The sequence below is a fragment of the Gymnoscopelus braueri genome (genome assembly GCF_963280865.1).
Source record: "Gymnoscopelus braueri genome assembly, chromosome: 16".
NCBI classification, from domain to species: domain Eukaryota; kingdom Metazoa; phylum Chordata; class Actinopteri; order Myctophiformes; family Myctophidae; genus Gymnoscopelus; species Gymnoscopelus braueri.
In genome coordinates this window covers 115,011-140,730 of record NC_137616.1, presented here as the reverse complement: position 1 = coordinate 140,730, position 25,720 = coordinate 115,011, and the positions used below count along the sequence as shown (strand labels likewise).

General features: G+C 42.1%; 1 protein-coding gene across 1 annotated transcript; it reads right to left on the bottom strand.

The window, feature by feature from the left end:
* Positions 1-815: 815 nt before the first annotated feature.
* Positions 816-19,787, bottom strand: LOC308103905 (extracellular calcium-sensing receptor-like; the record flags this gene model as incomplete). Its single annotated transcript, XM_080454114.1, has 10 exons — positions 816-1,732; positions 1,814-1,937; positions 2,027-2,254; positions 5,589-5,791; positions 6,730-6,868; positions 7,320-7,595; positions 12,930-12,985; positions 13,936-14,164; positions 19,222-19,491; positions 19,635-19,787. The coding sequence occupies 10 exons, from the start codon at positions 19,785-19,787 to the stop codon at positions 816-818; spliced, it is 2,595 nt and encodes an 864-aa protein (XP_080310240.1).
* Positions 19,788-25,720: the final 5,933 nt, after the last annotated feature.

The following is a 25,720-nucleotide window of genomic DNA, read 5'->3' as shown; positions in this document are numbered from 1 at the left end:
GCACTGTGGACAAGAGCTGGGTGGATAAAAAATGTTTTCACTTTTATTTTTAGAATATAGTGTACATTTTAAAACAATATTTATATTTATAGGGAGATCTACGTTTGGAAGAGGTGGTGCGGCGCACTATTTACCGGCCACCACTTTTGCAAATGAGTTAATGTGAGAAGCTGTTACTTGTTATCAGTGTCGGCTTTCTGGCACACTGGAAATGAGTGTCCATTAACGTGTTGATAACGTTGTTACCTACAGTATTCATTATAGAGTAAATGGTTGTTGCGCAATTAAGTGCTTTTCCTGCACTGAATAACCTGCCATAGTGGGAAGCAAGGCTTATGGGAGGGGTGAGCAACAAGGGAGCTTAGAGTTAGTCCAGCAAACATGCCTTTAAAAGATGTGCATGAATGGCCTTCAACAGAGAATATTGCATTCAAGTCTTTTGACCATGAAAATATCACACAAAGCAGCTTTAACCCATTGAAACCAGAGGCCTTAAACAATAATGCTGTTTGACAATAATAGCTAAAGGGTACATCTTACATTTTTAAACCTATTCATAATTTGCCTCTTACATAAAGTACTTTGACCCACAGGGGAATGAGACTTGCACATTTTTTCTTGTCTATATTGGTCTAAAATCACCAAACTTAGTCTTTAATCAAGTTTTCACCATCTTTCTTTATAGTAAATTAGATAATAGATGTTTGCATCTCAGACTGGATTTAGTTTAATCTGGTAGACACCCCAATATATTGCTAACAAGGTGATCAACAATCAACTATATCCATATTGTATTAATAATACACAAAACATTATTATCTTGTCTTGATGTTACTGCGAGCCATGATGGACTTTTTAGTGTTTCTCTCAGGTTTCAAAAGGATTATATAACACCTTGGTCCAAACAGCGCCACCAAAAGGCCAAAACTAGATGCTAAAATAGCAAATACCTCCACTACATCTGCATATTTGCCTGGAGAGCTGATATATGCTGGAATGAAGGCTATCCACACGGCACAGAAGATCAACATGCTGAAAGTGATGAACTTGGCTTCATTGAAGTTGTCTGGAAGATTCCTTGCCATGAATGCTAAGACGAAGCTGAGGAGTGCCAATACACCAATATAACCTAGTAACACTGCAAAACCAATTGTTGATCCTACTTCACACTCATAGATTATCTTATCACTATGGTATTGTGTGTTTTTATAAGGAGTTGGTGAGGCAGACGCAAGCCAGGCTGTGCAGATTATTGCCTGGATGGAAGTAAGAGCCAGAACTGTTCCTCTCTGCTGCATAATACCGAAAAACTTCATAATGTCTGCAGCCCCAGGCTTGGAGGCCTTGAACACAGCCAACACCACCATAGTCTTTACCAGGATACAGGATACACAAAGCACAAAGCTGATCCCAAATACTGCATGCCTCAGCTGACAAGTCCATAGTCTGGGACGGCCAATGAACAGAAGTGAGCACAGGAAACACAGTTTGAGTGACAGCAAAAGTTGGAAGCTGAGTTCTGAGTTGTTGGCGCGTACCATGGGTGTGTCTCGATGATAGACGAAGATTCCCAGGACAATGGCACAGATAAGTGTGCCTAGCAATGAGATGGTTGTCAAGGAGATACCCAGGCCCTCGTGGTAGGAGAGGAACTCCATGCTCTTAGGAACACAGTGGTCACGCTGGGGACTGGACCAGAAGTCCTCTGGACAACTGGTGCATTCTGTAGAATCTAACAAAGAAGAGAAGATTAAAGGGACAGACAAGTACAGTGTAATCCAAATCCTACTGTACATAAAGAATGTGAACCTACCAGTCTCATTGCTGATCTCTCCCTCAGAGCAAGCAATGCAGTCAAAGCAGCAGACAGGTTCCCCTTTCCTTCTGGCTAGACGGGTTCCAGGGGAACAGTTCTCACTGCACACTGACCTAGAAGACTACAGAGGAAATAAATACATTTCAGTCCAAACTAAATTACATTCTCGTCATGAGCTCAACATTAATTATTTTAGAAAGCCAAAGTGACCTTGTTGGTTTCAAAGTTCCAGAAGATTCTGTCTTCATCAAGGATGAGTTTTTCCTCTCCGGAGGCTGACTTCTTGAATATACCTACATTGTGAACCTTTGTGCTTCCATCAGGGAGCCACACCCAGTTCATGATATCACAGATTGGTAAAGTATCACCATTCTCATCAAATGATACATGATCGCCAAATGATGTGGTGAAGTTGACCTTTTCCAGGTAATACACAAGCTAGAAACGGTGATGAGGAAAATTATGAAGAGCAAGAGATTTTTAATAAGCGTAATGTGTACAAGATACACATTACCCTCTGGCCGATCCACACAGTCACAAATTATTTCTGTTCTGGCCCCACAGTGGTGGAATGAACTGATGGACAGGACAGCAGAGTCACTGCCCATCTTTCGCCGCAGGCTGAAAACCCACCTCTTCAGGAAACACTACCCTTCCTCTTTGCCTGGCCTACTTGTTGTTAACTAGTTGTACGAACGCTTGTTTTATTGTTGTATTGTTTTATTGGATCTTGTTTAGTCGATACAATTATTTGTTTTAGCTCCTGCTCATTTGATTTAGCTATTTTGTCTCATCTGTTTAAGGAAATATATTGCACTTTTACCGTAGCGCTAGGTATACTCTTGGTTGCTTGTTTTTGCAGAAAATGCACTTAAAACTTCTGGTGATTAGTGGTTTTCGTTCCCTACCTATGTTGAATGCACTTATTGTAAGTCGCTTTGGATAAAAGCGTCTGCTAAATGACTGTAATGTAATGTAATGTAATGTAATGTAATGTAATACACTATAGCAGTGGTGTCCAAAGTCCGGCCAGCGGGCCATTTGCGGCCCGAGGACACATTTTATACGGCCCTTGGCTTCATTCCTAAATTGTATTATGAACGGCCCGCCTGCACCTTCAAAAAAATAAAAAGATTTATAAAAGTGAAAGTTGCATTTTCCTCCGTTGCCTCAGGATGGTTGCACCTTCTCTAGCTCTTGCTTAACCCTAAAACCGAAATAAAGTAACAATAAAACGCCCAAAATCCGCCTGAAAACCAAAAAAAAATTCCCAAAATCCGCCTATAATCGAAAAAGTTTAAGCTGGCCCTTGGGTGTTTTCATATTTTCTAATTTGGCCCCCTTTGAAAAAAGTTTGGACACCACTGCACTATAGTGACACTGACAATGACTGTTTATGTACTACTGTATGAACTACACGCTTGCAGTATTTACAACACAATTTAAACATGAACTATATTTTTTCCCAAACTTCTGTACATGATTATTGAGATAATGAGTACCGCTTTGCATGCAGGAGTAATATAAAAAAAATGTTTTGCAAAAATAGGCCTCCTGGCCGCGCTATAACAGGCCGATCTGAAAAAAATGGGGCAGAGACTCTGCTCTGGCATCCAGGGAGTGTGTGTACACAGTTTCACGTCGTGCCGGAGATTAGCTGTCCACAGACATGCGGACGGACGGACGGACGGACGGACAGATAAACAAATGAACACACACACACACACACACACACACACACACACACACACACACACACACACACACACACACACACACACACACACACACACACGAACGGACAGGGGGCAAAACATAGTCTTTACCAACCTGGTAAACATTTACTGCAGGCAATAAGTAGTATTGCCTGTAGTATTGCCTGCAGTACATAATAGCCAAAATCATCAAGATCGTGCACTTGGTGACAAGTTTTAGATTTTTGGCATGGTGTTGCATAAGGTTTTCAAAAACCCAAAAACCATCGCAAGCAAGTTGGGATCGCCCCTAGTGGTCTGTTTGCAATGATTCCAATATTAGATAGGTCAGTATATGGTTGAAAATCCAAATAATTGATAGAAAATATTTTTCCATTTGGTTTCCGCGATGGCTGCCGGTAGCTTAAAATGGCTATTAGCTGTGAGGGAATATGTAAAAACCCATACAAATTGTGCACTTGGTGACAAGCTTTTGATTTTTCAAAAACCATCGCAAGCAAGTTGGGATCGACCCCTAGTGGTCTGCTTGCAATCATTCCAATATTATCTGTCAGTATATGGTTGGAAATCCAAATAATTGATAGAAAATATTTTTCAATGGATTCTGTTACTATTGTACATATTGGAAATGGCTATGTGATCTTGTCAAGGATGATAAAGTTGTCAACCCCTTCAAAGAAATGGGTCCAGATCTCATCACCTTAGACACTGGTGAGTTCATGGACCCTGAGATCTCAAACGGCCTCAGGGAAGCTCTAAAGATTGGCAAAGCCATGTTCATGGAGCCACCAAACCCTTATCTGATGTCATTCCAAGGGCCAAATTGTTCACAATTGGCCACCTGTGGATCTGAAAAAGGGTGCTAACAAGCTGGGGTCTGCCAAGGCAAATACAGCTCTCATCAACAAGCTTTTTTGTCCCTGCAAGAGTGGATGCGGTCTGGGACACATATATAGAGGCAAGTCTCAAATCCCAAACTTGTGTCAAGCGGGGTGGTGCAGGGTGCAGAACGCGAGTCTCAGCCAAGATACCTCTGCCAAAGGGAGCCCAATGGCAGAAGTTCCTCAAAGATAGTCAAATAAAGACCAGCTGTTTCAATTCATCAGTCAGGAACTTAAGGAGAAAATAGTTAATTCACAGTACCACCTCTTCACAACAAAGGCGGCCCTTGTACTCACCATGTCAGCAAGAAGAAGCAGACACACGGATGATGCTCCATTGGCGAAAACCTTATGCCCATACCTAACACCATGTCAAAAATCAAAAGCTTGTCACCAAGTGCACGATCTTGAGGATTTTTAACGTATTCCCTCCCAGCTTTTAAGCTCCCGGCAGCCATCGCGGACACCATCTTGAAAATAATGCCTTTCCACAACTTAGATTGTCCTAGATTTTTAGTATGCTTTTTAGCGTGGCCAATAGTAGCAGAATCCATTGAAAAAACGTTTATATCAATTATTTGGGGTTCCAACCTTTTACTGACCAATCCAATATTGGAATCATTGTAAACAGACCACTAGGGGCCGGGGGCGATCCCAACTTGCTTGCGATGGTATTTGAAAAACTTATGCCCATACCTAACACCATGCCAAAAATCAAAAGCTTGTCACCAAGTGCACGATCTTGATGATTTTTTACATATTCCCTCCAAGCTTAAAGCTATTTTAAGCTCCTGGCAGCCATCGCGGACGCCATCTTGAAAATAATGCCTTTCTACAACTTATATTTTCCTAGATTTTTATTATGCTTTTTATCATGCCCAAAAGTAACAGAATCCATTGAAAAAATATTTTTTATCAATTATTTGGATTTTCAACCATATACTGACCTATGATCTCAACTTGCTTGCGATGGTTTTTGAAAACCTTATGCCCATACCTAACACCATGCCAAAAATCTAAAACGTTTTTTACGAATTCCCTCTCAGCTATATAAGAAAATGATTCATAGTTTCATCAATCTTTCATGCTTTGTACCAGTGTCATTATGTATATATTCATTATTATGAACAAAATTATTCAACTAGAAACTCTAGTAACTGATTATTAATATCACACCTGCCATGGCTGTATTGTGTGAAAACTGGCACAGCTGTGCCCCGTGAAAGGCCCTCTTCCTGGCACACATTGCAACATGTCATGGAGGGCATGGGCCACAGCATACACAGCCTTGTAAACATTATACTCTTGCCTGAGATCAAAATCCAGCAGGGTAGTGTCTGCTGTTCCCAGGTCCTCTTGTCCAGTACACACCCTTCCACCTGCATCCACCCACTCTGATGGAAGGGGTGAAAATTTACACTGAAATGTGAGCTCCCAAAACTGCCTAACCTGAAGGAAAATAATAGTAATATTCAAACAGAAATATATATTATCTTGTGAATATTTGAAAACAGATCAGATTGAAAATTCTGATTGAACACTAAATATATCTTTTGCGGACAGCCGATTGCATCAACACATAAATATCCTTTTAAAAAGCCATTAAAATATATATTTTGTATGGCTACTACCTTATGCACTTCATGTCAACCTCATGTACATAGAGTACCAGCTGGATTATGCTATACATATTTTAGATTTGTGTTGTGTTGTGATGTGTTTTTCTTTAGTTTGATTTATTTTTCTCCTCGTCTCCCTGCCCCCACTTCTTTTCTTTTACTCTTCCTGAAAACAACCAAAACGATGGAGCTTGCACAAAAACACACTTATTGACACCTGTAAACCTGTGATGTGAAAATAAAGTTGATTCTAAAAAATAAATGGTGCATTTAAATAGCGCTTTTATCCAAAGCGCTTAGATTGTACATTACATTCACCCACTCACACACACATGGCGGAGGAAACCATGCAAGGCACCAACCTGCTCATCGGGAGCAATTAGGGATTCAGCGTCTTGCTCAAGGACACTTCGACACACTCTACCCCTGAGCCACTGCCGCCCCATTCTGATTCCATCATATTATTTTATTGTCTTTATCATTGTTTTATCATTGTCTTTATCATTGTTTTATTGTCTTTATCATTGTTCCTATGCTGCTGCAAGGTCCGAGCAGGATCGTATGTACCTTTTTACACAAGATGCAACAATAAAGATCACCTTGAATGTCAAAATTATACAAATGACTCACTATGATGTTTTCATGGCTGTTGTCAAGGTCATTTTCAGGACGTATTTTCGACAAGAAGTCCTTGAGACCTGGTATCTCTCCACCGCGGACTGCAATACCCAGGGTGCCTCTCACATATGGCATGTAGTGTGGAGTCTGGAGCTTTGGCTGTTCTATAAAACTCAAATCAGCTATCAACTGCAGACCTGTCAACTTCTGCTTTACCACCTGTTGATTGTAATCAATAATAATAATACGCTCTTCTGTAAACTAATCAAGACAAATGCAATCTAATACAATTCTAACGATATAACATTTTGTTTTTTTTTAGTGTGAATGGTTTGATTATTTGATTATTGTGCAGAGAAGAAAGTGTAAAAATACACAATTAATTTGGTGATCCTAAGACTGATTAAATTGCATTATAATTTAATTGTGATTAAATTGCAAAATTGCAATGCAATGTAACCTTTTATTATATATATATATATATATATATATATATATATATATATATATATATATATATATATATATATATATATACACATACATACATACATACATACATACATACATACATAAGGATATACATATATATATAGGGATGTGTTCACTTCAATATAACTCATTTCAGATTCCTTATAATTATGCGATCCCACATTGTATGGATCCCAACCCGAACCTCGTCCATGAGTTTAATCAGATGCATCCCATATTCAAACACAATGACCACACGAGCTGTGGATGTCTTCATCATAGAGACAATCCTCTGGAGCTCAGCTGGGTCGCGGTCCCAGGGCAGAACCTCCAAGTAAGCCAGGCAACCCCAACCAGACTGGGCCAGCTCAGACTGGATGATGTGGGCTGCATCGTGGCCATAGACATCATCCGTAAACACTACTCCTACCCAAGTCCACTCGAACCGTCTCATAATCTGGAGCATAGCTCGCACCTGATTGGATAAAAATGGAAAGATAAGTGCTTAAATTACAGTATTCACATAGTGGTAAATTCTTTCTAATCTAAATCAGTGACACAACATAGATTCCACAATGAAAAGGAAATTCTCTTTTGATGCTGTTAACAGAGAGAGACCTTAGGCTCCAGCAGTAATACACAAAGACCAATTATACAACAGGTAGTTCCGACCAAGCAATCTGATTGGCTGAAATAGCTTTCTAGCCGTGCTTCAAACCAGCATCATAGCACGGGCCTAATCACATTAATAAATCACTCCGCACTGCAGTCCGCACCTGATTAGACCATATAGCGCACATCTGTGCTGTGAAGTCACGCTGTCCCACGGTAGGAAAACAAACAGACAGTAGCCTGCATAGCCTGACCCACCGCCGCCACCGGAGAACATACAGCTTTGCAAAATGGACTATGTTGTTAATTTTGACTTATTTGGTGGACTTACGGTTGAGCAATGGTTAGAAGGTTATAAATATCCTCCTGTGTTAAAGTAAAATTACTCCCATTTCGTTAACAGTCCAGTGTATGTTATACTTATCGTACGAAGGTATCGCACGGCGAAAATAGCCGATCTACAAGTTCACAACACGTTGCCATCGCGACGCGTTGTCAGCTTGTAGATCAGTTATTTTGGCCACGTGACACGGTCGTACGACGGAGCATATAGCCCACTGGAATTCATTCCAGTGCGCACTTGATAGCTCGGCTGTGTTGATGAGACGGTGCCTCAAACTCAAAGCGCTGCTACAGGGACTATTTAATGTCTCAGTGAAAAACTCTTCTCTTTACAGGGAAACGGATAATAGCGAAACACTTTTATTATGAATTGCTCCACAATATGAATACATTTGGATGTGTTTTGTTGGTAACTGTTGTATAATCGCAATATTACACTCGAGGGTGTGCTTTACCTTACATTATTGTCACTTCTGTGATGCGGACGCGGAACTCGGCTGCACCTCGTTCCTGACCGCATCACAGGCGTGCCAATAATGACGGTAAAGCATACCCTCTCGTGTAATATTGCTTAATTACACTCACTAGAAGGAGGTATTTGTCAAGTGTGTGGAACATGATGCAGTACTTAGAAGTTCACCTGGATGGTATTACTTATCATTGTTCTAAAGAAGGAAGGGTACTGGTTCCGGTCACTCAGACAGGAGCACTGGGCATAGGAACTAATCTGACAAAAAACAAAACATTATGTAATATACAACATTTGTTTTGGGACTAATGTCCTCGGCAAGCTAAGTATGTGAGTGGAGCGAGGACTGACGAGGCTGTTGTCATGTTCCACTCAACCTGTCACTCTGCTCAACTCGCTGCACCGCACACCTCGATTGTTGCCCGCTCTGCTGAACGCCACACTCACTGCTACACATAAATGCATAGATAAATAAATGAACAAATTAATGTTTGTTGCCCAACCCCAGTATACAAACACATTATATGTGTTTGTATACTGACTCAGCTTGACACAGGGTCTTACTTTTAGGTCCGGGTTGAATCAAACCTGGAACTCAGATACATTGCACTGACCTTATGAAAACCTACATTCTAAATATGCCTGCTCCGCTCACATGCTCTGCCTGCAATTAAATATGTCTGTCAAGCTTTTATATGCATTGTACATCATACCCAGTGACCCATAGTCGGCTATTAGACTAAAATTATAACTGGTCTAAAAGTGAAAGTTTGTTTTAGCTGTTATTTAAGTGTCTATATATAGACATCATTTCAACAGCTATAATGTAGACGGTCTATTTATAGAAGCTTAAAAAATTGTAATCTTTAGATCAGTTATAACCCGGTTTTAGTGTAGCCATTAGACAGCCCGAAAAATGCTCAGTGGGTGTATATCGTTGCTGTTGGGTGGAAACCTCATATGTCCAAAACTGTTACTTTTCAGTATTCAAATTCAAAAATAGCAAACATAGCCAATCTACAAGTTCAAAACGTGTCGCATTGTGATGCGCTTTGAGCTTGCAGATCGGCTATTTTTGCTACTTTTCTGTGATACTGTAGTTTGACCAAGTAGGGCATTCATAATAGAGATACAAGGTTTCTGCCCGACAGCAACGATATGATAAACCATCAAATAACATCATCATCAATAGGTGATGGTAAGGGTTCAAGTAAGCAACTTACCAGCGGCACTCTGTACAAACCTAATACACTAGACTTGGCAATAATATGTTCTGAGGAAGGATCACCCACAATTCCGAGCACTGGAGGAGAGCCAACACAGCTCTCATCCAGTTGAAACCCCTCCTCTCTCCCACTGATCAATGACAACGCTGCACGGAATCCAACTCCAGGCGTGTAACAGGTATCATAGAGAATATACCCCAGAGTCACATTGGGTAGCAAGCTGGGGTTTCTGTTGATCTCCGTAATGGCAAAAGCCATGGTTTGGGCCCATCTGAACTCATCAATGTCGAAACTAACACACAAAATGCCACCTTGTAGAATTACAGCATACAACATCAACTAATCGTGGGGTACCATACATCAAAACAAGATCCCTGTGCTCTTGCTTGCTGTTGTATGTGTGATACTCACTCATAGCAAATGGGGTCCTGTTGCTCGGAGGTGAAAGACAGATCAGGGAAGACAGAGGAGAGGTGGATATCAAACACGGCACCCAGAACCAAGTCCCCAGGCTTGTAGATTCTGTTGAGATTAAACTGTGCCTGTAACTCACAAGAAGAGGAAGATGAGGAAGACAAAGGAGAGAAGGAAGAGAACAATATCAAGTATGAAAGCAGGTGTGTGTCTAGAGAAGCCCTCATGACTGTCCTCCGGTGTCTAACAACCCCCCTCCCTTCTCTAAATCCATTGTCCAGTTTTATACACAGTGCTTTGTGCCCTGTGCCAACTTGTGCTATAGAGAGTATGCACATGCGCCACTTTTCCCCCGGGAGACGCCACCTCATCTAGACTGAGTGGCAAAACATTGAGCAGCATGGAGTGTCGGAGTTTGGAAGCGCTCGTTGTAAATCCCTCAACGGTCTTGTGTACCACCTGTTTCTAAATTGCACATAATGCAGGAGGCAGCAGGAAGTTGCGTTAGTGAAAACGAGCGCTTCCAAACTCTGACAAAAATAATTACCTGCACATCATTTATTGACAGAACGCAGCTCATATAATGTCTACTGTGGATTTTTGTTAAACAAAAACTTTGCAGATAGAAAGAGGATAATTCAAGCTGCCATGTTAGTGAGTTTAACATTGTTTAATACAATCAGATAGGACTTTTCTGTTTGGATGTATGGGCTGTCAAGGCCAGAAAGTAGTTTTTTGCCACTCAGTAGGCGCTCCCGCATAACTTCCGGGTACGATGATGTCACGCACATAGCCTCTATTACGTAATCTTTCACAACGTCAATCTGAGCAGAGGAAGGGGGCCATGTGGCCCAGAGGGCAGGAGCCTATTACCTGTTTGTGTATTGTGAGGCGGCTTCATGTACAAGTACACCCCCTGGAGTATGTCACAGGGGAACAAAAAAAACCCAGGGGGCTTGTTTCCATTGTACTCAATTCATCAGTAATACATACCATACCATACCATACCATACCATACCATACCATACCATACAATACATCAGTAATACATACAATGCAATGCAATGCAATGCAATGCAATGCAATACATTTTGGAATAATACATTTGCATATACATAACCATGTATTTGTACATCATATCTGTAAAAAGGGTAAAACACAATAAAAGCTTTGAGCTCAGTGGTCCTTTGGGTGTAGATGTGCATGTGAACCTCTGTTCTGAGCTTTGCTTATTCACATCATGTGCCAACAGCAGACTATCCCCAGGTGGATAGGTGTGTGTTTACTACTGATGACATGTGGTCCAGGGCTGATGAAACACCGGCTCAACAGGTGCAATGATGGAAGATAATTATTATTTATTTTTGTACGTCTAATGAGGGGAATGAGTCACTGGAGATCTGCTCAAAACATGCTGAAATTAATTAACAACATGAGTGCCATTCAGGGATGGGCAACAATACAGTACTACATTCTCATCAGCTTTCAATACAATACAATCTGATATTTTAGTGTCAAAGATGGTACGGTTCTTCTTGTACATATATATATATATTTTTTTCCCCTTCTTTTTTTTTTGTTGTACATAGTGTTATTTTTTTTGCTGTTTATTTTTTAATGATATTTGAACTGTGGTGCCACTATATATGCCTATGAATTGAATACCAAGGCCCTCATTGGAATCAAGTCCGCAAGGACTTTTATGAACGGACCTGTTAGACAAAGTATTTTAAATATAACTGTGCTGTTTTAATTTTTTTGTCTAATAAAATATTCAATGAATCAAAACGGTTGGAACTGAATCCATACTTAATTCACTGGTATGCTTCTTTCCTTACTAACAGAGTACAGAGAGTGAAAGCGAACAGAACCCTCTCCTCAGCATTAAAGAGGTGGTGCCATGTTTTTGCACTTTTTCTGTTTTTCATGTGTCTATGAGGTTGATAGAACTTCATTAAGCCCCCCGGTGGTGTGGGCATGAGGAGGAGGAGGGACTAGGACAGGTGGGTAGTGCTAAGGTGGTGGAGGAGGTGCTAAGGTGAGAACCAGGTATACTTAATGTGGTGGGTGTGTCTACATAAAAACAACATTTTAACACTTACTGTACACTTTTTTTTTGTTGAAAAAAATCCTTACATAATAATAATACCTTATGATCAGGTTTTAGGGTTGAAAAATATCATGGCACTCCATCTTTAACTACTAATCGTCACCTTGCTAAACTAATGGCCTAAGTAATTTTTTGGCCTATGTCAGATGTAATCCTATTTAAACCTATATATCATATAGTTTTGTTTTGGATCAGTTTTTTATTTTTCCTGAAAAACAAAAAAAAAATACTTAGGCTATTAGTTTAGCAAGGCGACGTAATGTTAGTGCTCCTCAGGGTTGTGTAAGCTCAGCTGTACTTTTCACCCTTTATACTGACAGCTGTCGTACTGAGGAATGCCTGTCTGGAGGGACAGCGAGATCCATTTGCGACCTCGATGGGGGTCGCTAAGGTTGCAACCGGGGTTGCTAAGGTCACAACCTCAACGGAAGTCGCGACCTTAGCGGCAGAGGTCGCTAAAGTCCCGACGCACATCGCCATGCCAGCCACGTCGCCAGCCTCGAAGCAGCGTCGCGACCCAGCATAGCTATTTACGACGTCCAAGTCTCGACCTTAGCCGCCGAGGTCGTTAAGGTCGCAACCTCAGAGACCTTAGCGGCCTTAGGTCCCGACGCACGTCGCCTGCCAGCTGGGTACGTGGCGCTGCTCCGACGCCCCGCTGCTCCGACAGCCGGAATCCGGGCTAAAAAAGGCTGGAAAAAGAGCATATCCACAAGACTGTAAAAGGCTGTTGTCTTGGGGCTCAATACCGCCGGCGTCCACAAGGCGGCGCCGTCCCCGGTCCCCATCGGGGGTCCATGGACCACCTCCTACCCAGGGACGGTGGCTCCCAGGGCGGGTAGAGCGGGCGAGTGTGCACCCGGCACTGTGCCGTGAGGCACTGGGCTCCCTGGCCCTTCCCCTGGGTGAAGGGGAGAGCCAGGGAGAAGGTCCGACTGGTGCCATCTCATAGGTAGTGACCATGCCCAGGAAGAGGCACCTTCCTGGGGTAGCGATGGGTTCAGCGAGGCCCAAAATCCTGGTTATCAAAAAAAAATCTAAAATGTTTATAAGTCCAGGGCTCCCTTGAGGAGGTGGGCCCCTGCCTTCCTGCCTCCGGGAATTTTCTTGCAGGTGCCTGGAAGGCCGACCTGTGCCATCGGATAGTTATGCCCAGGACAGAGGCACCTTCCTGGGGTAGCGATGGGTTCAGCGAGGCCCAAAATCATGGTTCTAAAAAAAAAAATCGAAAATGTTTCTAAGTGTCTGCATGGGCTCCAGAGGTCCCCGGGGACCCCCTGGAGGACCCCCAGCCGAAAATCTAAACTTTTTTCGGCTTGTCGATCTGCTCTTTTTTGGGCTAAAACGGCCGGTACCGACCGGGCCGTGGGTCCCCGGGGCCGGCGCCCGGCAGAGGGCTCGTTGGATCCGGGCCGGGGGTGCGCACGCGTCAGTGCCCACCCCCCTGGATGCTACCCGGGGCAACTGCGGCCGAAAAACCAGAAAAACGCTCCGGAAAGCCCAGGAGCTCAAGGGCTCCCTCCCTCTCCCATGCGTGAAATTTCGCATGGGGAAAGTGGCCACTTGTGCCATAGGGTAGATGGATTTGCTTTGGCTCGTTTCTTAGCAATGTTGCGCACAATGTTCTTGCGTATCGGTGCACTTGACTTTGATCTTGTTGTATTTCGACTGGCCGCCAACTCTAGTGCTGGACTTGTCTGCTTTGTCAGAGCCTTCTGTGCCCGTGTAGCCAGTGAAGGCGACGTCTTGGGAGGTCCGGCGGGAAGCTGGGCAGCTCTCTTCTTCTTTGGCATCGAAAGACCGATTCCAGGTTCACCCGTCGGGGTAGTGGTAGCTCGGCGCTTGAGCGTGGATGGTCCTGGCTCGACCACCTGGGCATGGAGGGCATAAATTGGATTCGTACCCCAGCAGAGTAAGTACACAGTACATTGTCTTTGTTAAATGATTGACTCACACTGTATTTGTTATTTTATTTGTTATCGCTTGTGACACATACTGTAGCCTAACATATTCACTAACGAATCAACTGTCTTTTTCTCTCATTAGGTCTCCGGATATGAATCCAATTGAGCTGGTCTGGAAGGATCTGAAGGCGTTTGTCAAAGGCGAAGCAAAACCAAGCAACAAAGAAGAACTTAGAGCTGCAATTCTGACATTTTGGGAAACAAAACTGTCTGTGGAACGCTGCAACAAGTACATTAGTCACTTGCATACTGTTTGCCGTGACGTAATCGCAAAAGGTGGACGGCCTACTGGGAAATAAATCCAGTAGTAGTAGAACAGTGTGTTTTTAATTCTAATACTGTATGCTGTAATTTGTGCATGAATAAACTTAATGAGTATCTCCGTACAGAGAGAACAAAACACAGCAGGAGAACCTAAATTATTTGATACTGTTTTTTTATGATGTCCACCATGACCCATTTTTTATGTACATGGCAAAACAGGCAAATTAAATGCATACTTTTTTAATGTAGTTGCTTGTGTGGGAGGATTTTATTCGACAAAGAAATGTAAACAGCACAATTACATTTATAATACTGTACTTTGACTTGTTCCATTGTTTCCATTGAGGTCCTTGTGTGTTTCAAAAATAAAAGTTTCAATTGCCCAATGTGTTTTGTTTATAATTATTCATTATATTTCGTTCATTATTAAACCAGTGTTCAGTCAGTATAATAATTACTAGGCCTACAATATCAATATCTTTGAATATATCTCGTTTTCAATTATATTATATGTGCACTCATTACAGTAAGGTGTTGTTTTGCCCTTATATGTAAAATACGTGTAGGCTACTAATGAGCGTTGATTATTATAGGACATTAACAAAAGAGTAGCCTACAGACACTTGATTAATGAATTTGCCATGCAAATGTAGTCCTTTCATACTTAAACAATGAGTCTATGTACACTGCATAGTTTGCATTCCATTCTAAAGTACCCCCCTACAATGCAGACGATGCATTGCATTGCACAGGTGTGTGAGCAAGACAAGGATTTAACTTCATTTAAATCAGCACAGTGTAAGTTAATGTCAGTCAGCGCCGTCAGCGCCATCTTCATAATAGATAAATACACATTCAGAACATAATAATAATATTAAAAATCTAAAAAAAATAATATCTAAAAACGTTTTTTCTTTTTTTTCCACCCTCGGGTTTCTTTCGGGTTTCGGGCCTAACATGATGGAAATAGTCGGGTTTGTGTGTGTGTGTGTGTGTGTGTGTGTGTGTGTGTGTGTGTGTGTGTGTGTGTGTGTGTGTGTGTGTGTGTGTGTGTGTGTGTGTGTGTGCACTTATGCCGTCTCTTTCTTAAACTTGATGCCTTTATTGTGCGGCAGTACAAAAATAAAAGTTTCAATTGAATGTCCTGACCAGGCGCATATCGTCATTAGGGCCAACGAGGCCATGGCCCGGTCTGTAAACCCAGCTTGTCCCTGTGTAGGGGCAATCCAGGGGGAAAAAACTAAAAATCAACATTAGCAGCCCCTCACCCTATTCTGTTGTAGCCGACCACAGAAAGTTGCCTTTGTTTTCAAGTGGGGCTCATTTGCATTCGGCCGAATTGTTAATGAGTGGCCATTAAAAACCAGTTTAGCCGTCAAACCGGTTCTGGCCCGGTTCTGGCCCGGTCAACGTTAGACTCCACCAAACGCCACTGGTCCTGACTCCTGTATAATAATTACTAGGCCTACAGTGCACTCATTACAGTAAGATGTTGTTTGACCGTATATGTAAAAATACCTTGTTTCACTGCATAAGTGCACACATACACACACACGCACGCACAGAGTATTGATTGAATACTTTATTAACAGTTGTCGAAGAACGAGAGAGAGAGAACGAGAGAGAGAGAGAGAGAGACCGCTTCTAGTAGACCATGATCATGATCATGATCATGATCATTATATATATATATATATATATATATATATATATATATATATATATAAGAATCATTATAATTATAATTATAATATACTATGTATACTTTTACAGCCCTTCCGCCAAAAAGCTGAGGAAGAGGCGAAGAGATGTGTGTGTGTGTGTGTGTGTGTGTGTGTGTGTGTGTGTGTGTGTGTGTGTGTGTGTGTGTGTGTGTGTGTGTGTGTGTGTGTGTGTGGGGGGGGGGGGGGGGGGGGTTAGGGAACTTGAGTTCCTTGGCTTATTTGGAAGTTCATGACTGGAAGAGTTTATGGAGATTCCCATCCCCCACTCACATGCAGTCGGGCAGGCCATTGTATTTTACTCTGTCTGTCTGGCTGTCTGTCTGTCTGTAGTGTGAGAACTGAAGGGTCAGAGTCAAACTGAAAACACATTTACGTTGGGAAAACTTAAACATTATTTTATAGGGACTTTTTACTAATGGTGTTCGAAACGAATATACAAATAAAACATCAAAGTTTGATTTATTTGAATTTTGAAAAAAGGTTCAGCTGTCCCAACTTCAATATGTTTTAATTTTGACTTAATTAGTTGTACTTGAATTTTAACTTAATTATAAAGAAAATACAAAACACTGCCAATATATTAAGGCAGTGTTTTGCATGGATCTTTTTAATTAGTTCCAACTTAAATCTGTTGGAAAGGGTTGAGATTGTCTAGATTCGAACCACCAATCTCCGGATCCAAAGAGAAGCTGCTAGAAGCAGGTCGCTATACCATTCACTTCAGACTGATTGATGTCATAGTCAGCTTGAGAGGGGGATGGGGTAGTTTGCAACACTTTGTGAGCTTGTAGATCGGCTATTTTCACTACTTTAATTTATCCCCGTTCAGTATGCATTGGAGTTGACATAATGACGCAAAGGACGCAAATGATCCCATAACCCCCAAACTGTAAACAATGACAGATCTCCACGGGGTCTAAGCCAGGCATTATTAATGTAAAAAAATGTACCATGTTCAGCTTCAGCAATCCCTGCTACATGGGTATTAACACATTGGGTGCCAGAGGCTTTCTAAAATAATGTACAGTCAGTGCCAGCATTTTTGAGCTTTCTGACTCATCTTTCAAGGACCACAGAATGTTCTGTGCTATTGCTATGTAAACACCAAATATCTCAAAAGAAAGATTGGAATCTCTACTTTAACCAGGAAAAAGTGAGTTGATAGCATGTTCTGTTTTTGAGATATTGGCTGTTGAATACAGCTTGATTTCACCAAAAACAGCACCTTTTCTTTAGAATCAGAGTTATGGCCATTTTAGTAAATCTATTTTTTTTCCTCTTCAGTTTTTTTTTTAAAAATAATTTGACATTTATTTTTGCCTTCAGTGACAGTAGTCATCTCAATAGTACAGTAGTTGCTTTAGAGAAAAAGAAAAAAAAACGCTTTTGAAAATACTTTTGTGGTTCGTTTTCACTCCTATGGGTAATAACAATAGAATAATGATATGGAAACATAAAGGCTCGTTGTCACTCCAATCTCTTTGAAGTGCATCTTAGTTTAGCTTATTTCAAAGTTCTCAAATAATAAATACATCAACCTTGGTTTCAGACAAGACAGCAGCAGCATAGTAATAATAGAATAATTACAGAAAACATAAGAGGTTAGTTTTCACTCCAATGTATTTCAAGTGCATCTAGTTCAGCTAATTTCAATTTCAAATCACAATAAATACTACAATAACAATAAATCAAATTTCAAAGGTTCAAGGTTGTACTTTATTGTTCTTTCTTGTGTACAGGTTGGATTCCAACCAGACGGCAGCAGCAGCATATGTAATAACAATATAATGATTGAAAACAAGTTTCATTCCAAGCAGCACACTTCACACTATATACAGCAGATAGTTTAGTGGAAAGTAATAGTGCAAAGTATTACAAAAATAGAGGTTCAAGGTTGTACCACAGTTTAGTTTAGCTTATTTCAAACTCAATTTCAAAGTTCTCAAATAATAAATAATACATCAACCTTGGTTTCAGACAAGACAGCAGCAGCATAGTAATAGAATAATTACAGAAAACATAAGAGGTTCGTTTTCACTCCAATGTATTTCAAGTGCATCTAGTTCAGCTAATTTCAATTTCAAATACTACAATAACAATAAATCAAATGTCAAAGGTTCAAGGTTGTACTTTATTGTTCTTTCTTGTGTCCAGGTTGGATTCCAACCAGACAGCAGCAGCATCATTATGTAATAACAATATAATGAATGAAAACAAGTTTCACTCCAAGCAGCACACTTCACACTATATACAGCAGATAGTTTAGTGGAAAGTAATAGTGCAAAGTATTACAAAAATAAGAGGTTCAAGGTTGTACTTCACAGTATAATACAGCACACTTCACACTATATACAGCAGATAGTTTAGTCAGCTTCATATGAAAAGTAAAACAATTAGGCATTAGGCCACACTATATACACAGCAAATAGTTTAGTGAGCTTCATATGAAAAGTAAAACAATTAGGCATTAGGCCACACTATATACACAGCAAATAGTTTAGTGAGCTTCATATGAAAAGTAAAACAATTAGGCATTAGGCCACACTATATACACAGCAAATAGTTTAGTGAGCTTCATATGAAAAGTAAAACAATTAGGCATTAGGCCACACTATATACACAGCAAATAGTTTAGTGAGCTTCATATGAAAAGTAAAACAATTAGGCATTAGGCTCAAAATAATAAGCTTCTTATGATTAGTAGAACAAATTATACAAAAGTAGGCATTAGGCCAATCAATACAAAATAATAAGCAAAAATATGCATTAGGCAACAAAAAAAAGGGCATTCTGTGATTCTACCATTTAGTGAGGTTATTTTTTCGAGTGGTACAATGTTGTACATTCAACATGCAAGGGGACTTTACAGCCTTTACACATCCACCTTGTGTCTTTTTTTGTTTTTATTCCTTTCCGGATGCAAATCCTGCATGCCCTCTGAGGGTTACTTTTGCATTTGGTTGGAGGGTATTTGACCAGTTCATGGTCGGTCACGATCCTGTTCAGCCTGCTCATGGGGTCTTCTTTTGGTGCCCTCCACCGTGGGTCGTGTACAGGTGGTGCAGGTGCCGCCCCCTCCTCCTCCTCCTCCTCTTGGGGAGGAGGGGGGGGCCCCTCCTCCCCAAAGTATCCGAGGGAGGTCCAGGATTTGATGACGTGGTAGATGAAGGACTTCAGGTTTGTACAGCTGGCAGTGCCTTTAGGATGTTTTGCCTTGAACAGGACAAAGGCATTGAACATGCTAATCTGAAACAGATAATTGACAAATTTTTTGGCCACTTGCATGTCTTCCTGACAAATAGATAGTATGCCAGATTTTGGTCCAACTTGTCGACACCATTCATATACTTGTTGTACTCGACAATGCATGTTGGCTTCTGTATTTTGACCTGCTGGCTGTGGGCCCTTTGTTGGCCCTTCTTCTTCTTCCCCCTCCTCCACTGGGAAGCAGTGGTCGTCTCATGCTGGTGGAGTGTGGTGATCATCTTCACGATGCGTTTGTCGTGCCATGCCACAACCATCACGTCGTCGGTGTGACGCATCAGGGTTGACCCAATGGGAAGCTTCGAAATGGTCAGTTCCCTGATGGCTGGTGGCTCCCCTCTGTTTGTGCGTCCATGAATAAATGGAAACCGTAACCTTTTAGGTCACCAAGGAGGTTAGTGGTGGTGGCTTGCAGGGGCACCGTCTCCCCACAGAACGGCTTCATGTTGTACATGTACCCAGTGGCCGAATCACACATTATGTAGGATTTAATGCCGTATTTGATGGGCTTAGCTGGGTTGTAAACCCTCCAAGAAAGCCGCCCACGCCAACACAGCATTCCCTCGTCTATACTAATGTTCTGGCCTGGCAGGAACATCTCTTGAAAGTTAGACAGCAAGGTGTCCAAGACTGTGCGGACTTTGCACAGCGGGTCCTCAGTGTGCATGGTCTCATTGTCATCAAAATGGAGGTTACTCAGGATGAGTTGGAACCGGTTCCTGGGCATGGTTTTGTGGAAGAAGGGAGTGGTTCGGATCTCATCAGTGAGCCAATAGTCTGCAATCTTTGGCTTCCCTATCAGTGCGGTGAGGAAAATCAGTGCCAGGAACTTCTTCAGCTCCCAACAGTCAGATCCTTCTTCCATGCGAGCCCTCTGGAAAATGGCAGGTCGCTTGGTACAAGGCGTTTTGCATAGATATTGGTCTGCTTCACGATATGAGCAAGCAGCTCATCTGTGATGAGCAGCTGCAGGAAATCAATGGGCTCTTCAGACTGCAGGTCAGCGGCCCTGCTCCGAGGACCTGGAGTCCCAGCAGTGAAAGGGATGTCCTTCGGCTGCCAAGAGTCTGCTGACTCAGACCACACAAGCTCAGGAACTGCGCCGCTACGAGGCCTGCCACCACCTAGAAATTAGAAATGCATAAGTTACCATAACATCAGGTGTCATCGCCATGCTGGCTTGTGGTGGACATTTTTGACAAAATTCTATTTTTGCAATGGACATACAATATAGACAAACACATAAAGAGCTAGCCCTAAATGACCATTACAAGTCTGTAACTCTGAGTGTGTACAAATGGAACCAAATGGACCCGTAACTCGAGTTATGGGGGTCCTTGAAAATAAAATGTTCAATACATGGTGTCATAGTAAATCAGTGTCACACATATTCTGAAGAAAACCTGGAGACTGACATTCAATAATTGGGTGGTGTTATGATCAAAATAAGAACACTATAAAATGGTGTGTAAAAACATTTGGCAAGGCAAAGTCTTGCCGTGTCCGTGTACAGACATATTGATGACCCCTGCGTAAAATACATATTTTGTCATTTGTGTGGTAAAAGAGAGCTCAATGTGACAACAGAAAACGTTCTTACCTCGTTTACGGCTGACAGGTGGCATTACAGGTGTGTCCTCCTCGTCATCCTCCTCCTCCTCCTCCTCCTCCCTCGACTGTGTGTCTGTAATCACAGTAAAATATGAAATAGTTGTAAATATGATTTACACAAAATGAAATCAACTAATTTCACCCCTGTGGACGATGGAGGATTGTACAACCCTTCTGCCAAGAGCACAAGTAATCAGAACATGGCTATACTGTCATGGTACAAGGACAAGCTGTACTATAAACAATAGCCATCAGGCCTAGGAGAGACATCTTGGCTCTACATCATGTAAACTAAAATGTATCATAGAGCAGAAAAATGAATAGAATAAGATAAACAACATAATGTACTGACAACAAGGTAACATAAGCAATCATGATAACATAATCTGATTTCGTCCACACCTTAGAATGAATCATTTTTATTCCTGTTGTAATGTCTTTACTTACCACGCTGATGATACACAGACGCAGCACCAGCATCATCCTCCAGTTCATCCTCCGTGTCGGAGCCTAAGATAAAATATACTTGGTCAATATAAGTACATCAAATCCATTTAGGCATAAACAATCTTACTATGAGATGCCTGACAGAACATATGCATTTTATTAGCTAACTAATTGTGCTTATTGGAAGTCCGTCTGGATAAGAGTGTTTATGGCTAAATAGATTTGATGTACTACACTGTCTCTGTCTCTGATTTGATGTATTACACACTATCTCTGTATTCTATGATCCTATAATAAAATGCATATGTTCTGTCAGGCATCTCATAGTAGCATACTGAGGCACTACACTGTCTCTCTGTATTCTATGATCCTATAGTTTACTGAGAAACTACACTGTCTCTGTATTCTATGATCCTATAGTTTACTGAGACACACTGTCTCTCTGTACAGAGAGACAGTGTAGTGTCTCAGTAAACTATAGGATCATAGAATACAGAGACAGTGTGTAGTACATCAAATCTATTTAGCCATAAACACTCTTATCCAGAGGGACTTCCAATAAGCACAATTAGTTAGCTAATAAAATGCATATGTTCTGTCAGGCATCTCATAGTAGCATACTGAGGCACTACACTGTCTCTCTGTATTCTATGATCCTATAGTTTACTGAGAAACTACACTGTCTCTGTATTCTATGATCCTATAGTTTACTGAGACACACTGTCTCTCTGTACAGAGAGACAGTGTAGTGTCTCAGTAAACTATAGGATCATAGAATACAGAGACAGTGTGTAGTACATCAAATCTATTTAGCCATAAACACTCTTATCCAGAGGGACTTCCAATAAGCACAATTAGTTAGCTAATAAAATGCATATGTTCTGTCAGGCATCTCATAGTAGCATACTGAGACACTACACTGTCTCTCTGTATTCTATGATCCTATAGTTTACTGAGAAACTACACTGTTTCCCTGATGGGATTCCAGGCCGGGTCCTTAAGACATGTGCAGACCAGCTGGCGGGTGTCTTCGCTGACATCTTTAACCTCTCCCTCTCCCTGGCTGTGGTCCCTGCAGGGTTCAAAATGTCAACCATTGTGCCCATTCCCAAAAAGGCCAAAGTGACATGCCTGAACGACTGGAGACCTGTTGCTCTCACCCCGATCGTCAGCAAGTGTTTCGAGAAACTGGTGAGGGAATACATCAGCTCCACGCTACCTGCCTCGCTGGATCCGTGGCAGTATGCATACCGCAAAAACAGATCCACCGACGACGCTATTGCCATGGCTCTCCACACCGTCCTCTCGCACATGAACAACAAGCTGCTGAAGGACAAATATGTACGTATGCTGTTCGTGGACTACAGCTCAGCATTCAACACCATTGTCCCAGCAATACTTGACAAAAAGCTCAGAGACCTAGGGCTACACCCAAGCATGTGCGACTGGATACATGACTTCTTGTCCAACCGACATCAGGTGGTGAGAATGGGCAGCATCACATCCGACCCCCTGACCCTCAACACCGGAGCACCCCAGGGATGCGTGCTGAGCCCTCTCCTCTACTCCCTGTACACGTATGACTGCATAGCCACACATGTCTCCAACACCATCATAAAGTACGCGGACGACACGACAGTGATAGGCCGAATCGTCAACAACGACGAGTCTGACTACAGAGAGGAGATCAAATCACTGGCACGCTGGTGCCGGGAGAACAACCTCTCTCTTAACGTCGACAAGACCAAAGAACTGATCGTGGACTTCAGGAGGCCGCGGAGAGACCATGCGCCCATCCTCATCGACGGTGCTGCAGTGGAAAGGGTCAGCGAGTTCAAGTTCCTCGGAGTACACATCGAGGAGGACCTCAAATGGGAGACGCACTCCACACACGTGAGGAAAAAGGCTCAGCAGCGACTGTACTGGCTCCGCCGCCTGAAGAAGCTCGGAGTAGGACATCGCATCCTCAGGCTGTACTACAACAGTTCTGTTGAAGGCATCCTAACAGGCTGTGTCACGGCCTGGTACGGGAACTGCACTGCCCGAGAAAAGATCAGCCTACAACGAGTAGTGCGATCGGCAGAGCGGATAATGGGAATCGAGCTCCCAGCGCTCCAGGAACTGTACAAAAAGCGGTGCGTGGTCAAAGCCAAGCGCATCATCAAGGACAAGCACCACTCAAGTCACAGACTGTTCAACCCCCTACAACGACCGCGACCGGGCAAGGGGCTCTACCGCAGTATCAAGAGTTCCACCACCAGGTTCTGGTGTAGTTTCAATCCGGCTGCTGTCAGAATGCTGAATGGGGCATAAAGCCTGAATGAGGCATAGGCCTTGTTCAGCAGCCTGACAACAGGCGGCGCAGACTTTTCTGGCTCTTCCTGAACACACCTGTGGATTATACCAGGGACAATGACTTGGACTTTAGCCCCCCCTCGGACACACCTGTGGACTACACCAGGTACAAATTACTTTTTGTTGCACTCCCTCATGGAGCTACTTGCGGATTATACTAGGGTCAGTCCACTCTAGGTGGACACGCACTGACCTTTTGCACCTTAATCCCTTGTATAACGCACTGACTTTTTTTTCCTTTTTTTTATTGTGCTCCTTTTCCTCTAAGCACCTTAACGTCCATTATCTATCATGCACAGTATAAGTATAACATGCACAGTATACAATACATTGCTGCTATGCTCAGGCACCTTAGTTTAGTTTTTTTTTAGTTTTTTATTATCTCAGGTAATTTGTAAATATGTAGATAACTTGTCTGGCCTTCTGTTGCTCTCTTGTTTTGATCTCCTTCCCACTTGCCCCCCACCCTCTTCTTCTCCCCCCCCCCCCCCCCCCTTCTTTCTATGGAAACTAACGTTGCGATGGGAACGATGTACAAAAAAGAATTTCACCCACTTTTTTACCTTGTAAACCTGTGATGTGACAATAAAACTGATTCTGATTCTGATTCTGAGACTGTCTCTCTGTACAGAGAGACAGTGTAGTGTCTCAGTAAACTATAGGATCATAGAATACAGAGACACTGTCTCTCTGTATTCTATGATCCTATAGTTTACTGAGAAACTACACTGTCTCTGTATTCTATGATCCTATAGTTTACTGAGACACTACACTGTCTCTCTGTACAGAGAGACAGTGTAGTGTCTCAGTAAACTATAGGATCATAGAATACAGAGACAGTGTGTAGTACATCAAATCTATTTAGCCATAAACACTCTTATCCAGAGGGACTTCCAATAAGCACAATTAGTTAGCTAATAAAATGCATATGTTCTGTCAGGCATCTCATAGTAGCATACTGAGACACTACACTGTCTCTCTGTATTCTCCTATAGTTTACTGAGACACACTGTCTCTCTGTACAGAGAGACAGTGTAGTGTCTCAGTAAACTATATGATCATAGAATACAGAGACAGTGTGTAGTACATCAAATCTATTTAGCCATAAACACTCTTATCCAGAGGGACTTCCAATAAGCACAATTAGCTAATAAAATGCATATGTTCTGTCAGGCATCTCATAGTAGCATACTGAGACACTACACTGTCTCTCTGTATTCTATGATCCTATAGTTTACTGAGAAACTACACTGTCTCTGTATTCTATGATCCTATAGTTTACTGAGACACTACACTGTCTCTCTGTACAGAGAGACAGTGTAGTGTCTCAGTAAAGTAAATATTTGATAGACATACGATTCACCTACATTGTAGCCTAACAACAAGCTCACAATCGCAAGTTCGCAACCATTTTACAAGCAGCTTTACAGAGAAAACAAGCCCATAGTGGCTTACAATAAGCAGACCTGGCAACAATTAGCGTAACCCAGACAAGACTTTCCGAACTTTTCTCCGTAATATCAACTAGATAACCCATCAAATACGACACAAACACGATAAAATGTATGTATTCTTACCACTGGCTGCTGGTTCCCACGCATCAGAGCCGTCATCTGAAAGGGAAGACGATGATTCCTCTTCATCGCTCCCTGAAGCAGCAGGGAGATGAACTGACAACCTCCTCCTTGCGCTCCGACGGGGAGCAGGCACAATGACCGGTTCATGGTGATCGTGGTCCTGGACCACAGACCCGGCCCCACCAGGGCCCACTGGAGGTGGAATACATGGAAGCTCTGGT